The sequence below is a fragment of the Bos javanicus genome, chromosome 5 (assembly GCF_032452875.1).
Source record: "Bos javanicus breed banteng chromosome 5, ARS-OSU_banteng_1.0, whole genome shotgun sequence".
Taxonomy (NCBI): Eukaryota; Metazoa; Chordata; class Mammalia; order Artiodactyla; family Bovidae; genus Bos; species Bos javanicus.
Genome location: NC_083872.1, coordinates 108,115,734 through 108,132,530, shown reverse-complemented (window position 1 = coordinate 108,132,530; position 16,797 = coordinate 108,115,734). Strand labels below are relative to the sequence as shown.

Here is a 16,797-nt window from a genome sequence, read left to right as displayed (position 1 = left end):
GTCACTCAGAAAGGTGTATCTTCAACAGGGCTACTTTTCAAGTGACTAGAAGGATTATTTAGGGGGAAAAAAAAAAAATCACTCCGTATAGGGTTTTTTTATGACTGTCAGAAGACAATGAGGGCAGGGAACAACATGTAAGTCTATGTGAAAACACGGCATAACTGCAAACCTAGAACAGATACAACTGACAATTCTAGAAAATGTCATCATTGCAGCCCTTTATCAGTTCTACATCTGTCAAACTTATTTTAGGCTGATAAACCTAAAAGTTGAACATTTTTGGATTACCACTGCTTTATAAACCCATTTATATTAATCAATTCATATGTACAAAAGACACGCCATGGACAGAGGAGCCTGGCGGGCTGCGGTCTGAGCGACTGAACGGGAACAATGCACAGAAGTAATGTTCATTCCACTTTGCAGTTTTACCACCAGGGAAGCAGAAGTCATGCGGTGCTCCTTCCAGAAGTGTGGCACTCACCTGTTTTCCCGCGGACACGTGTGGCAAGGCCTGTGGAGGTGGAGGCTGACTCACAGGCTGTGCAATCGTGGCCTCGCTGGGGGCCGATGTCTGAGGGAGTGGATACTGCACCGCCTGCTGAGAGGGGGCTGTTGGCTGCACTCCTTGCTGCTGAGAAGAAAACCATCACTCAGTTTTATTTCAAGTCATTAACAGCATGTTTCTAAGGCAGTACATCTGCTTATCAGTGTCTGTAAGAGATGGCAATTTTAGTAATCAAGACATGCACAAAGTCAAACTCACCAATTCCCCTTTATACATCTTCATTTTTCCTCTGCTGCTCTGTGTGATGGGTCAACCAAGAACTAACCCATGTTTCCGAGTCTGAGTCACCACTGGTTCTTCACCTGACATGCTTCTTGCCCCAGGAGCAGCTCAGATATTTAGACACCTTCAGATCCAGGTTCAAACAGATGTTCTCTCCTCCAAATGCCCTCCCCTCTTTGCTCCCATTTCTTGATAGCAGCTCTCAATGTGGTTCATATTATCTTAGTCTAGTTTCTCAACTGTGTAATTAATTTGCTTAAAGAACAGCTCTGACAATAGCTACAAAATAGAAGAAAACCACTGAATTTTGAACTCTGCCATAGACTAGCTCTTATACCTTTGTGATTGCTCATTTTACTGCCAAAATGAGGTTTCTTTCTTTGAAAACAAGGGCACAACCACTCAATTTGAAGTGCAGCAAAGTGAACGACATCTGGGAATCCAGCATGTGCTGGACCCTCTGGTATAATATGTCTCTACTCAAAGCTGACATGTAACTGTACCCAAATACTAAATTTTGCAGTAAAATTAATGGCCCCCTCTAGTTGAAACTCTGAACTTCACAGCTGACTTTGAAGATTCTCTAATACCTATCAGTAATTTAAAAATTAATTTTTAAATACAAAACAAACACCTGTTTGTAATAAAAATTTTAACCATTATATTACATTAATAGAGTTAAATGAAAACACCCAACCTCATTTCTCCAGATATAACCACAATTAGTGGTCTGGTGCACTTGCTTTATGGATTTTCTGCTACGCATGAGTGGTCACTTACACACATTGATTTAAAAAAAAAAAAAAAAGCCCATTTTTATAAATACTATTCTCTGACCTACCACTTTCATTTATCTATGGTACCAATATCTTAATGATGAACATTTGCTTGACTCAATATTTTGTTACTTAAAATAATGCTACAAACAATAACAGATTTCCACATATGTCCTGGTCCATACAACGAACTAGTTATTGCTGGTACAAAGATAAGCTATCTGTGTGTATGTGTTTGTGTGTATGTACCTAATTGAAATACAACAGGTAACACAGATTTGATATATGTACATACTGCAAAACACTCACCACAGTAAGTCTAGTTAACATTCATCACCACATATAATTCATATTTTTTTTCTTGTGATGAGAACTTTTACAATCTTCTCTTAGTGGCCTTCAAACATATAATACAGTATTATCAACTTTAATCATGATGCTATACACTGCATTCCCAAGATTTTTGTTTTAATATTTATTATGCATCTGGACACCTCAATAAGCATCCTAGATTTTGTTAGGTAATCACCTGTAAATAATATATCTGTTCTCCATGATATTTATTTCTTATTTCTTATTACACCAATTAAAACCTTCAAAAGAATTCTGAAATGTAATAGTGACAGTAATTGTGTTTTATTTATTTCCGATACTGTATCCTTATTAACTTTAAAAAATTACGAACTAATGGCTGTTGAATTATAAAAAATTTATTTTCAGCAACTAAGATATATCATAAATACCCAACTTTAAGGCAACTCTGAATATAAGACAATTATGCCCATTTTCCCACTAAAAACTAAAATAGTAGAAAATGCTTTTGGTTAACTTGAATATATTGAAACTGTAAGGAATTCACATGGAAATATCTAAGTTACCTAAGCCATTAATTTACATAGCTAAGTAAGACTGTGTATTATATAAACAGACTAATTCAGAAATACTGCTTCCCTTGCCTCATTCCAGTTCTTCACATGCAATACATCAGCATCTTTATCTTGAGGAGACCTAGACCAGGAACAGTCTCACTTTTCTGGCACACAACACAGTACCTTTCCTTTAAGTTGTGTCTTGAGGTGAAATCTGCAGTGATAGTAGATTTGTCTGACATCTGTTTGGTTAATATTAGGATAGATGTAGTGTTCTGCAATTGCTTCACAGGAGTATATTCATGTAACCTTTAAGTTATTTACAGTGAACCTGGAATAGTGAGGTTGTTCCCCTAAGAATAAGATGTATGATGTCTCAGCTTATATAAAACCAACTCTGTTAGACACTGCCTACAAACATTCCCAACCATACACATACCATTTAAGATCCTCACAGGCACATCTGTTCTCAACAGTCTTACTTTAGTCCATTCGTATTTTTTATGTTATTGTTCAAAGCAAAGAGCAGTGAGAGCCCTCTGATATGAACACTGGATCAAGGTCTGATTATCTAGTGGTCCCCTTTGTTATAAGGGGTAAATCTGAGGAAAACCTCCACCTTATATTTATACATATGATTTACCTCTCCCCTGACCTCCATCATTGTGGAACCTTGCTTACATCAAGGTTTGGACTTAATTAGCTCTTTTCAAAAAGAGCTTCACCTTCACTTTTCCCCGCTATGTTTTAGGCCATATGTGGGATCTTAGTTCCCTGACTGGGGATCGAACCCCTGTCCTGGTCTGCATTGGGAGTGCTGAGTCCTAATCACTGGACTGCCAGGGAAGTCCTGATTTATCTGTATTCTGGTTACACTGAAGCCAAGGTTGGTTGGTTTGTCTCACAGCTGTCTACCTTTCTGCCTTCCACCTTGCTTATACTGCCCCCTAGACTCCTTATCCTTCATTTGAATATAACTCATAATCACAGTCCAGTTCAAAGGCTTTCACAAACCTACTGATATCCCCCTCTGCTCAGAAGAGATATAATTTCCTCCTTTCATGGAGTCAGACTGCTTGGGTTTAAATACCCTCTCTGAGAAGCTGTGTACATCTGGGTAAAGCAATGAGCCCCTCCAGGTCTCGTCTCAGCTTTCCCATCTGTACAATGGAAATGATGGTACTTGGAGGATTCATGTAAGGACCAAATAAAAAACCAGGTAGAGTGCTTCGCACATTGTGTATAATGTTACTATTATCCTCACTCCTTTTGTAGCGGCTGACATACATGTTTACCAGATGACTCAGGCTCCCTGAAACTAGCCTTCCACAGGCCATCTGGCCCCGTGGCCAGTGATGGGCTGTCCATCACTGCCCACTCAGCACATGGTCCTTCAGAGCATGAACTCAGTTTGGAAAAAAACTGTTTAATTAGTTGCTGTGTGTGTGTGGACTGTCAAAAATAAGCAGTTTTATAGACATACCCTCACTCCTTGCTTAAAGTAATAGAGAGACATGTATGCCAGCTAACCCTTAAAGAATTTACAGAAAAGTGGCACCTCTGAACAAGCCAGGAGTATATGGTATGGTTTTTTTGCACAATCACCCTGGCTAATAATCAACACTTTAGCCAAACAAATGTTGTTTTAGCATAACAGCTTGATATCATGCTTTGCATAAAACTGCCTCATGAAATCAGTTCACATAACCTATACAGACTGTGTACGATTTATCGGACAAGGGTGCTTGAAAAAAAAAAAAAATACTCCTAAGCCTGCGTTGAACAGAAAGTAAGAAATACTTAAGTCTCTACATGTGTTCTGCTGGATGAAATTAAGTCAGTAGGGTAGCTCATGACCTTTCTTGGTGGCAAAATACTGTTTTCCAAGAGAAAGGTATTTTTGGTACCACTTTAAGACACAACATACCATTAGAAGAGATTCCTGAGGAAAACCTGAAAAGACGCAATGCCTTATTCATTTTATTTCAGAAACACAGAAATAAAGAAAATTTCAGCTAAAGTTCATCTCTTTCCTTTCACTAATAAAATTAGAGATGGTTTCCTAAGGAGGCACTGGGCCCTGACAGTATGTAAAATATAAATCACATCTAAAAAGAGACTCTAATTGAATAGTACAGAAGATTTACCATCTTTCTTTTCTATATATGGAATCCCAGAAGATAAAACTAACTAAATGCAGCTTCTTGGGCACCTTTGCATAATCCTGAGTCCCCACAGAACTTTAATATAGGGGGGGAAAAAAACTACTGGAAGAAATCTTAGGTTCTGGTAACATTTCATTCTATCTGCCTACTAGCTATGCAACCCTGGAAAAGTCAGTCCATACTGCATACATTCATGCAGACTGTGATTCTACTTAATTCATCCTATATTTAAAATAAAAGTGTCTGAAGAAAAGCATCACTGAAACAGGCACTTTCGTCTGTACCGCAGAGATAGCCATTTAGTCACACCTTTTCCCAGAGAGTCAGCCACCTAATTCCTTTCAACTGAGAGTTTGCAGAGCTGCCCGCCCGACTGCGCACACTCTTATCACTGCTACTCTCAAGGGCTTCCTGCACTGTCTGCTTCATTACATGCCCGAATATGAGACATCTAACAAATTCCTTTGAAAAGGAAAAAGAGCATACACTGAAACCTGTACATTTTACCGGTATTGGTAGGAAACTGGTACCAACGGCAGTGTCTGTTCTCACCCAGCTTTATGGAACTTTAAATCTGTGTTCTTATCAGCGGTTGTTAATGTAATTAAACCTGTTAAGGGTGGCAAAAATGTGACTACTTGAATTTAACTATAATTACATACAGATTAAGATACTTGTCTAGAAGAAAGGGCAGAAGCAAGACAAAACAAGTTATTTCCAGCCCTTCCATTCTATAAGACAGAGATGTTGGTCACAGAGAAATGGATTATGTAGGTACCTCAGAGATAATACAGATCACTGTAATATAGTGAGTATTACAATAAAGCGAGTCACATGAATTCTTTGGACTGAATTCCTCGTGCATATAAGTTACGTTTATACCATACTGTAGTCTATTAAGTGTGAAATAGCAGTATGGCTAAAAAGACAATGTATGTACCTTAACTTAAAAATACTTTATTGCTAACAGATGATCACCATCACCTGAGCCTTCAGCAAGTCATAATCTTTTTGCAATAGTAACAAAGATCACTGATCACAGATCACCATAACAGAATAATAATGAAAAAGCTTGGAATACTGTGGGCATTACCAAAATGTGACACAGGCACAAAGTGAGCAAATGCTGTTGTAAAGGTGGTGCCGACAGACTTGCCTGAAGCACGATTAACACAAACCTTCAATTTTTTGTTTAAAACAACAACAAAAAAAATTGGTACCTATGAAGCACAATAAAACAAGGTTTGGCTATATAGCCAAGTTAATCTTGTACAAAGAACACCTCATCTTAAGCCAGCATCACGACTACATGATCACATGCTGGATGATAAGCAGGCCATCTGTAATAAGAATTAAAAACTTAAGTTTCAAAAATTAATAAAAACAAGCCAATTCAGAATTTGGTGGTTTGAAAACACACTTTGTAGGGAACTATTAACAATATAATTCATTGGGAAGTTTTTATGACACATGTAGTGACTATAAATTTTATTTGTAACGGATAATAAATACTCAATTGTGCCCCTAAAGCATTATTTCCTTATAAATAACTACTGCTAACTAATAGCAATGATGATCTACAGATTCTTAATTTTAGAATCAGCAGTTTTGCTGTTGAATACTTCAGCACTGTATCAATCTCTTGAGCTCTCTGTACCTTTGGGAACAAACTCCCCCAATCAGAAGTTTAGAACATGTTATAAAAGTTTCTGAAAACGGTTCCTAGGCTTTCATTCGCTTTAGCATAAAATCTGATACCCCATCCCACAGATTAGAAATAATTAAAAAGGTGTGTAGAATCATTAGAGTCAAGCACAAGGAAAGCAATGGTAAAACGTTCATAAAAGAACAAATCATGAAATATACAGAAATAAAATTGATATTCTGTGTAGAGTTGATCCTTGAATAACATGGATTAGAATGGCACGGATTCACTTATACGTGAATTTCTTTCAGTACTATACAATCCAAGATTAATGAATCCATGGATATGTAACCATGAATAGGGAAGACCTACTATAAAGTTACACAGATTTTCAACTGAACAGAAGGCCTGTGCCCCTAACCCCCCGTGTTGCTCAAGGGTCAACCACATTGTTAAAACAGTATAGAATCATCTGTTTAAGAAGGCACATAAATTATTTCAGGAAAAATTCTTTTGAATTTTAATATGTGTCTAATCTAATAGACTATTCAAAAATACATTAAACAAAAGATTCTTTAAAATGTTACCGAAGACAAGAAATGTTATGTTTCTCGATTTTCCTTTCAAAAACTTAGCAAGCCACTTACATCAGGAACCCAATTCATGAAAGATGTAAACAGGGTTCTGGATAAAGCGCAGCAATGAGTTGCTCTCACCTGCTGAGAATGCTGCATGGGTTGGGAGGATGGAACCCCTGTTAAACTACTTGAAGATGGCTGACCCTGGCTCTGCCCCTGTGCCTGAAGGAAAGAAGTGAATACAAAAAATTAGAGCAGCCCAAAGGTACCCATGCACAGAGGTCAGGGTTCTGCAATAAACATATGAGTTCCTGAGAGTCTGCCTGAGCAAGATGAAACATTAGCTTGATCAAGTATGGAGGGAGAGATGGCTGGGGCAGGTTTTTAAAGAGAAGGGTAGAGAAGGATCATATTATAGAACATACCATGCAAAAACCACTGATGGTTAAAACCTAACCTATCCCACTGCTCAGGCTATAATTTTTACCAAAATAGTAAGATTCGTAATAAAATTGTTACTGAAAATCAGGAAAAAAGTAACCAGACTATCAATTTGAAAAACCTATCTGAACAAAGAAAAGGGGGTATTTAGATAATGTGACTTTGGTTCCTTTTGCTATTTCTTATAGTGATATAGTGACTTTTGTCAAAAATGTAAAAAACAAAAACCTGTTACTACTACTGCCAAGTACCTAGAGCAATGGTTCTCAACCAGGGCCACTTTGGGTACCCTACACCCTTCCCAGGGACATTCGGCAATATCTGGACGTGTTTTTGGTTGGCACAGCTGGGAGAGGTAGCTGTTCCTGGTATTTAGTGAGTAGAGGCCACAGATGCTGTTAACATCCAACAAATGCACAGAATAGCCCCCACAACTAAGAATCACCTAATCTAAAATGTCAATCAGGGTGAATCTGAGAAACTCTCACCTAGAAGAAGTTAAACAAGAAGGTGAGAGTTGAAAGAAGAACTTGGCAGAGGTGAGTTATGAAGACGAGAAGCCCCACCTCTGCTGTCCATCTCAGTTCAGAGGCACTTCTTTGGAGCCTACTTGGATAGGACATCCAGTCCAACTGCATCTTAGCCACCTGAGCATACACTCCTGCTGCACCTTTCCTGTAGACTACCTGAAGACTACCTTTCCTGTAGACTACCTTTCCTGTAGACTACCTGTAGACTACCTTTCCTGTAGACTACCTTTCCTGTAGACTACCTTTCCTGAAGACTACCTTTCCTGAAGACTACCTTTCCTGTAGACTACCTTTCATTCTGGAAGTTCACAGAGTCAAAGTGGCAGTCCGCACATCTAGAGCAGAGCTGACAACCAGTGTGTTAACGTGAGCTTATCACACTGCATGTGCACGCAGCACAAATTTCCAAGCTCTGAATCTTTCTGCTTCTTAGTACTGCTCTAGGTAACTAGTATTTGATGTATATTTTGGGGGATACTTTTGCCTCAGATGAGGGAAGAACACAGGAAGAAAGTATGAAGAACATACAGTAATTTATATAAGAGTGAGATCACTTAAAACATCCAAATAACATCCTGAATACGTAACTTAAAAGTTTCCTAATTAACTGCATAGTCTCCTACATAAGACTTATACATTGGACAAAATGCATCAAGGGAATATATAAAACAGTCAATACTGATTCCACTTCTTGAATCCTACTATGTCCATCACTTTGTCTTTAGTTGCAAGAGGCTGCATACGTTCACATACATAAACAGAATTTAATCTGTTGAGGAAAAATCTAAGAACCGAGATATCTCATGTTCCTTACCTTGCAACATATGTATCACAAATTCTTAAGACAAAAGCCCCATTACCCATACTAGATTCTAATTTAGTTACTAAAAATTAGAATTAGTCAACTTTATGGATTAACATTTTATTTGAACATATAATACATTGTGACTTGTTGGATGCCATTTTTAAAGGGCATCTTCATTTGTTAAGACAAATTCCTAAGGTGTTTCCTGTCTTTTAAGATCCTTTCATATTAGTGGAAATTCTATATATTCCTAATACTACTTCAAAAAAAAAATTCCCTATTTTCCATTCTTCTCATTTTAGGGGGAAAAAAATTATCTCCTCCAAGTTTTAAAAACTAGCCATGTTTGTTTCTAGGGAGAAAGAAACATTTTACAGTACTGTTTGTAAATAATCAATGCTCTGTCAACTTTATAGACACTAACACGTTCACAACTAGCTGAAAACTCCATCCATTCTATTGAGCTGACCAAAAAGTTTGTTCGGGTTTTCACATACCGTCATACAGAAAAACTCGAATTAACTTTCTGGCCAACCCAATACGTTACTGGACAGAAATAACTGATTCTGACAAGTAATTAAAATTCTAAGTTTTTGTGTTCTTTTTTCCAAGGGTTTGTACACATTATAGGTCAATCAAGCCGCTTCGGTCTCAAATTTTGGTCTTAAATACAAGTAGTTTAAAATCACCCTTCCCGCTCAATGGAGAAACTCCACAATAAATTAAACAATATCCCTGATGAATGGAAAAGAGGGACAGAAAACTTAAATGTAACTGTCACAGCAGGGTAGTGTAAAAGAACCGTGAAGTTTTCCTATAACCTGTGGATGGAGTGCAGATCCTCCTGAAGAAAATGAGGCGGATAAAACCTGCGGAGAGGTGGCTCCTTGGGGGAAACAGAAGAAGAGTGGGGATTCTTGTAACACTGTCTGAGGCACGCGGATAAAGGGTAATGAGACGTCAGAGCCAAAAGGAGCAGCTGCTCCCCCTGTAGGGGGAGGTGACTGAAATTCACTGGGGTCTGAAGAAGTGACCTGGGAGGAATCACTGGAGTACTCTGGGCTTCCTATGGGCCAGGTCTGTCCGGTGGGCTCCACCACAGAGATGGTCAACTCTGGGGCCTGGGGCATCTGCTGTTCTTCAGTCACAGGCTGCAGGCGGCTGTGTAGTCCTGCAGGTTGAGGAGGTGGTTCTTCCTGGTTCGAGTCCACAGCAACCTGCCGATTTCGGTAAATGCGCTGAGGTAAAACTCCTCCCCCTCCTTCTCCTGAAGAGGAGCTTGGAGTATGAACGTGAAACTCAAACACACAACTGCTTCTGCTCTCGTTGTTATGAGTTAACACAGCAGGTGCAGAATGAGGAACAAAGACAGGGTGAAACTTCAAGCGTGTGGCATCTGTACTGATAGGTGCAGAAACACTAGACTGGGGAGAGCCTGGGCTCAGTCCCGAATCTAATCTTACATTCTGGAGGTGTCCTACCAGGAAAGCCTGTCCCGATGGAAATTCAAAGACAGAACTGGAGGTGGGGCCCCCGTGCACTGGCTTCTGCTCAGGTGTCTGCTTCATAGGACTTGACAGGACTGGTGAGCTGTATGGAAAACCCTCAAACTGTTCTGCCACCTGGGCCTGGTAATGTACCCCGGCTAGATACACTGCTTCTGGAGGGAGGAAGTAGTGAGCTTCTTCTGGAAGCATCAGTCCAGCTCTGTAGTCACTGTAAACTGGAGCTGGCTCGAACACAGGATGGGCCTGCACCTCACACAGCTCTCCAGCAACTCTACTGGCTGCAGTGCCCCACATGACTACAGTCTCTGGAGTCCAGTTAGGTGGGCTGCCACCAGGTGGAAGAAGACTCTGCCCGACAGTCCTCAGCAGGGGTTGGAACTGGTGAGTTTGGGCTTCCAAGAAGGAGGTGCTCTTACGCCGCTGGGCAATGGCCACCTTCGGTGGACAGGTGGGAGGTGGTGAAAAAGAAACTGGACGTTCATGAATAGTTGGGAAAAATATCTGTGATTCTGGGTATGTTGGGGTCCCCCCACGCGGATGCGCCATGGACTGAGGCTGTATCAACATGAATAAGACAAGTAATTCATACATTCATATGTGAAATTACATCAGACATGCACAACTGGGCAGCTCTGTGTAACCCTACAAAACGGTTACACCAAATTTATAATTAATAAAGAAATACAATGCTTTTGGAAATTATGTGCATAGTAAAAACCCATTAAATACATCCAGGGTCAATAAAACTATTCTGTGGGGATCTTTGCATTAGATAAGAGCTGCTTTTCCACAATGCTCCCCTCCTCAAAGGAAAAGAAGAATTTAACCTTCCTAGTGACTATTCTGCTTTTACCCACAAGTAACATGCTCACCTATGACTGTACCAAATCTTCCTACCCTGAAGCCTTATTGTCTTCTGCTATGTTAAGAGGCTCCAGGGTTCATTTCTGATTAACTAATGTCATGTCTTCTAACTAGAAATCAGAAGAGATTTCTGGTGGGTAGTGAAAGATACACAGCTTGGCTGGTGACCATCATGTCTTTCCCCGTCTGCCCCAAACCATATGCAGTTAGTTTTATTACATGAAACATGTCACAGATGCCAAACCACTGAATGCCCACTTTTCTGATACCAGTTTAAGGGTCGACTAATTTGCTGTTCAAATCAGGTGAAAAGGGTAATGTAAATAGCCAACTTGATTTGACAGCATTTTTTGGTCATAGAAGCAGTTCTAGGTTAAACACTCTAAAAATGAGAATTGTACCCTGTCAAATGCAAATGGTACACACTGTAATAATTCACTTTCACGGGCCCTTTTTTAAAGGATAGATCAGTTTCACTCTTTCAATAGGAAAGATCCTATCAAAATCAGAAAACGGCTCCACTGTTACTTCTTCACAACAGTTAAAATGAGGTTTCTATTTTGAATCGGAATGCTCTGGTTTATTGTTGTTTATTCAAGAGTATTCCGAGGCCACAAGACACTATACAGTTAATCACTGTCCTAAGTACAAATCTGAAGGTTTTGGGATTCCTAGATCAGAATGCTAACCAAACCCTCTATCTGGAAAAGCAGCAGCAAAGTCCCACAGTGTTTGAAATAACCTTAACAGATAAACACATCTACAGACATTAATGGGCCAAAGCAAACTGCATGTATTTTGCGTGCATCTAACGTACTGCCAGAGTCAAGGTCCATTATTCAATCTAAAAAAAAAAAACTTGCCAAGAGGGAACATTATGCGGCCTTTTAGTTTGTTGATCCCTCATTTTAAATAGGTAACAAATTAAAATCTACTTTCTCTCTTCAATTATTCCTCACTGACTATGGGAAAAAATGCAGCATTATTGGTATCTCTCTGGAACAAAGTGAAAACATATTTCAGTAATTTTTGATAAAGAGAAAGTTTGCTTTCGAAAAAGCCAACGAGTTTAAAATTAAATAACACACATACTCTTTGGTAAAATGTGAAAATGCAAGTTTAATACACTGGTAGGGGATAGGAGATTATAATAAAGGCTAAATTTTGCTGCTCACAAACTGCTATGTGCCAAGGGTGTTATAAGCATTCTCTCTGATTGCCTCCTTGCTTTTCTCCCCATTACAGCCTTATAACAAATTACAGGAAAAACCTATTTCCTAAAAATGTACTAAGTTCAGTCCTGCTTTTTAATCGTTATTACAACTCCTGATGCCTGGATGTATTCATTGGTGATAAATGTTCATCTGTCAGGAAGTTGATGTTACATACAGCACTGACAAAGAGGGAAGGCAGGCTGGAGCGTCGGCACTTGCGCTGAGAGGCAGAGTACATAGGCAGGACCCTCTCCAATGCTTTAGAAAGCTTTTCGGCAAAAGTTTCCTCGGGGGCAGTCCGGAGGAGGGAAGGAGAAAGAGGTGCGGACAGCACTGGTGGTGGGGTGGAAGGAGCACTGGGAGAGATGCGGGACAGAGAGGGGACAGCAGGAAGATGGGGGACACAAACCGACATGCTACGGCCACGACGAGGCTAAACAGAAAACAAACACACACGTGAAAAACACAGCACTCTGAAAACAAAACAAAATGTACAATGGTAACAGGGCACAGCTGACATAAAGAAATGTTCCATCCTCCCCCCATTCCACGAAGTCATTTTCTGAGGAGACAGAATTCCACAAAGCACACTTGGCAGACCATACTATTCTCTCTACACTGTTGGTCAAATACAGGTTTTTTAAAATTAACCACCAAAATAATGATCAAGTACCTTCCTAAACATTCTGAAATAACATTAATTGTTATGAGTGTATGAATAAGAATGACCAACTGAGGCAGCAGAACAGACTGGGAAAACGATGAGTACTGGCTTGCAGTCTCTGCAAACTTGTTAATAAATTCTATCAGTTTAATGCACATTATAAGATGCAGAAGATCTTAAGACTGGATTGCTCTGCTGGAGCTCTGGGAACCTCAGACATACAAGATTTCTCAATCCGATTTTAGAAGGCAGTAGACAAAAAGTTGCTGGCCGATAGAATAGTTTATCACATTTGCCTATCTGTCTATAAAGCTAAAAGTCATATTCCAGGAAAAGCATTAGTTTTCTAGACATAATTCGTAATAGGTACGGGAAATATTCTGTATTTTTACTAATGTAGTCAATGGAAAAATATCTAAACTGTGAATCTCTAAAGAATAACGTTAAATTTTTTTCAGCCATATCAGAGGTTCAACTTTGGTTTAAAAGTTTAAAGCATCTTAAGATTTCAATATAGCTACAAAGCAGCAAATCTAAAGCTCTAAGGCTGTCCTGAGCATGTCTGTTATTTCCTTTTAGAAACTGTGAGCTGTTTAATTAATTAATTTTTCCCCCACTCTTGCTTCTCTTGTATTTTTAAATTTTACTTGTAATCGATATGCTATTGCAAGCCATGGTAAATACTTCCTGGAATTAGGACTGATTACAAAAGCTTTGAAAAATCCTCAATATTTAGTCATTCTTCATGACACTTCCATAGAATATTATCATTAAAAGGCAGGAATGTTTGCCTTTTTTCATTTCATTAATGGTGTGCTTTTAGAACATTAATAAATATAGCTATATTTGTGGCTTAAATATTTAGCATCTTCATAAATGGTCAATCCTTTTCCATTTCTAAATAGAGACCCAAAGTTCATATCCTGTGATGCAGGAAGCCAAGAGATTAAAAAGTTTTAAAAAAAATCTATAGTTATGATGATCCAGAAGAAATCAACTAGAGTAGAAACTGATAAGAAATGCTGACAAATAATATTTGTTACACCACAGAAATACACTTGTACAGTCTGTATAAAGCTGTTCTTCCCTACCTACTTATTTTAAAGGTCAGAGAAGTAGATTGCTATTACAACTGGAAGTTTTCTTTCTGTAATTGTGGCCGTTCATCTTAAGATGTAGCCAATGCAGAACTAACTAACGGACTCGCAAACAAGCAAACATCTTTTATTCCAGCTGTAGGGTAAGAGACCAGAACAAGCAGAAGTATTTTCTTACCAGAGAAAAGAGTTTCACTCAATGAAGAACAAGAGTTCCACAAATCCAAATTAAAAGTTTCTGAGACAGAGGGGCAATCTATCTGCCTAAAGATCTCACTAAACAAGAGCACTGTAGTGACCAGTTATTCTCAATTCCGTCCTGAGGCAGAAGATGCATCTTGTTCACTTCTGAAGACTTCATGGAAGGTTGACCAAAGAAATGGGGTATTATCTACTGGTCTATTTGAACATTCTCTGTATGAGAAGCAAGAGTGGCTAACGTAAAACATGGGTAGTAATGTGTGTGTGTGTATGTGTATATATGCATAGGTACAAATGTACAATATATACATCAGGATATAATTGCTACAAATTAAATCTGAAAATAAATCAGTCATAAAACAGATACCAAAATAAAGGGGAGAAGCAAATGAACATATACTGGGGAAGGAACTTGTGTCCAACACAGACTTTAAGGCAAGAACACGCATAGCAACTGATGATTAAACACAAGCGCTAAATTAAATGGTCATTCCTTTTCTCTGGTGTACTCACATGCAGCATTCTATAATGGTTTGAAGGTCTTACCTGTGTTTTACACAATAAGACATCTTACAGAAAATACTTCGTAATTCTTTCAAGTAACTTGAAAAACTCTCCTTGCCCCCCACCCCCAAACCATTTGTATGTCTAACTTACATTGCTTTGAACAGTTTCAACTTTAAAGTGCTAGAGAGCATGATCTTTAATCAAATGCTGATTAGTTTAAATCCTGTGAACAGTGTCTTCACAGAGTAATGCATGTATCCCACCCTGCCTGAACCACTCCGATGGCACTCTATAATAAATAACCTGCCTCTTCTGGAAAGGCACCACTTGTACTTTTCACTTTGGACTCGTGCTGTCACTCATTCAGCGGCAGAGTGTGCCCTGAGCATGTTACAGGCGTGCGCGCTCTTGCGCAGTTACTCACCAAACTTGAGGGTGGATATACCGCATGGGGCTGAGCCTGCGTTTGGACAACAGATGCTGTGTGCCCTGGGAGGGCGCCAGTGGAAGGTGCCTGCTCATGCTGGGACCCGTACGAAACTGTCTGTTGGCTGCTGACTCGAGATTCCGTGAAGACAGAAGACCCCTGACCACTGTCAACCGTCCCGTCAGCTGAAGGAGAAGTTGCCAAAATACAAGACAGAGAGACAAATCATGAAAAGGAGATTCACATTTTCGCATCACAAACCCCTGATTTTAGAGTTAATTGGTCTTATCTTTGCACAGACCTGAACTAAATAAAGAATGACTAGTTTTAATAAGTAGATTTCTTTGTTTAATGGAGGAATCCATGTAGAAAAGTTTCATCTTAAAAAAAAAAAAAATCCCCTGGCCATCACAGAATTTACCACCTGATGAACAAGGGGGAATAAAACAGAACAGTTGTTAATAGGCCTGAAGTTTGACACAGCTTCCAAAGTCTGAACCATGGAGACCAGTGGGTTCTAATTAGTTAACTAGTAGCCTCATTAATTTCTAGTTTATACGTTATTCAGCTTTGCTAAAAGAGCTGAAATCAGTTTAAGCAGTTCAATATTAAGTAGCTAAGATAAACCTGTCACATTTCACTATTAAGAAATTGTAAAAGGTAGGAATCTACAAATAGAACATCCAAGATGCTGGAACCTGCAGAATTTCTCACATCCTAATGCCATTTCTCCACTGTACCATTCTTCTATGCTATTAGATGTGAACGTAAGAACCAAAAGGAAACAGAGACAGAAACCATTTCAAACCTCTTTTTTATATGTTAGATTCACAATTCAAAACCAAGAGGCCAGTGCAAAACGATGATCAGGAAGACAGAGCGTCAGCTAAGAGCGTGCCTAGCAACCTCACTGGGCCCCTGATACTCACATATCACAGACACACCAGGCTGCTGGTACTGCAGCTGCTGGTGCTGGTCGGCCTCAGGCTCTTCTGGCTCTACCTGCGTGGAGACGGACGCAGACGCAGCAGAGGCAGCGGGTCCACCAGTGCTGGTGGCAGGGGGCTGCTGGACTCCGGCCTGGGCAGTGCTGGGCTGCTGCTCCACCTGCTGCTTGAAGCTGCTCTCCTCCTGCTTTCTTTTTTCTTGCTCCTCCCGCACTAATTGACGCTGTTCTCGTTTTCTCTTAATTAACGACACTCTATCTTTGATGGCTTTTGCCATGGTCTTGTGATCACCTTCACAGACATACCCAGAATCTACCTACAGGATGAAAGGGTACATCAGGAAGCAGCAGGATAGCAAAAGAAAACAAACCAAACACAAACAACAGCCTTTGGGGAAAGGAAAACAGAGAAGGAGAGGGAGAAAGAATTGTCCGAGGACTGACCTTTACCAAACAGTGAAACCACTGGTCTGCACTATGCACTTGCCCACCGTTTTTGCAGATACTCATGGAGTAGATGCTGTTATCTTTATACAAACTCATGAAGTACATGTACCTTCACTAATTATAACAAATCAACAGGGAACCTAAGCATCCAAGTGGTAAAACCAAAAGGCTCATTTTACTATCCTCAATTTCCCACTCACACATAACCATCAGTATGAACCTGTGTCGCTTTTACTTCTTTTCACTAGAAAAGAAAAGAAAGTGAAGTCGCCCAGTCGTGCCTGACTCTTTGCGACCCCACAGACTGCAGCCCACCAGGC

The 16,797-nt window shown here is 39.6% G+C and overlaps 1 protein-coding gene across 37 annotated transcripts in view; it reads right to left on the bottom strand.

Moving 5' to 3' along the window:
• WNK1 (WNK lysine deficient protein kinase 1) overlaps window positions 1-16,797 on the bottom strand; it is a 130,452-nt gene that overhangs the window by 26,252 nt on the left and 87,403 nt on the right. For 22 of the 37 annotated variants that reach the window (XR_009736669.1, XM_061418296.1, XM_061418289.1 and 19 more), the window contains exons 7-11: window positions 16,014-16,347; window positions 15,082-15,269; window positions 9,424-10,665; window positions 6,965-7,048; window positions 488-637 (exon numbers count right to left, since the gene is read on the bottom strand). Coding sequence is in view for 36 of the 37 variants with exons in the window: in XM_061418296.1 (XP_061274280.1) it covers window positions 488-637; window positions 6,965-7,048; window positions 9,424-10,665; window positions 15,082-15,269; window positions 16,014-16,347 (1,998 nt within the window). In the remaining variant the exon portion in view is untranslated. Of the gene's footprint in view, window positions 1-487; window positions 638-6,964; window positions 7,049-9,423; window positions 10,666-12,363; window positions 15,058-15,081; window positions 15,270-16,013; window positions 16,348-16,797 lie in introns of those variants that run through there. The other 15 variants (XM_061418313.1, XM_061418314.1, XM_061418327.1 and 12 more) reach the window with 6 other exon arrangements.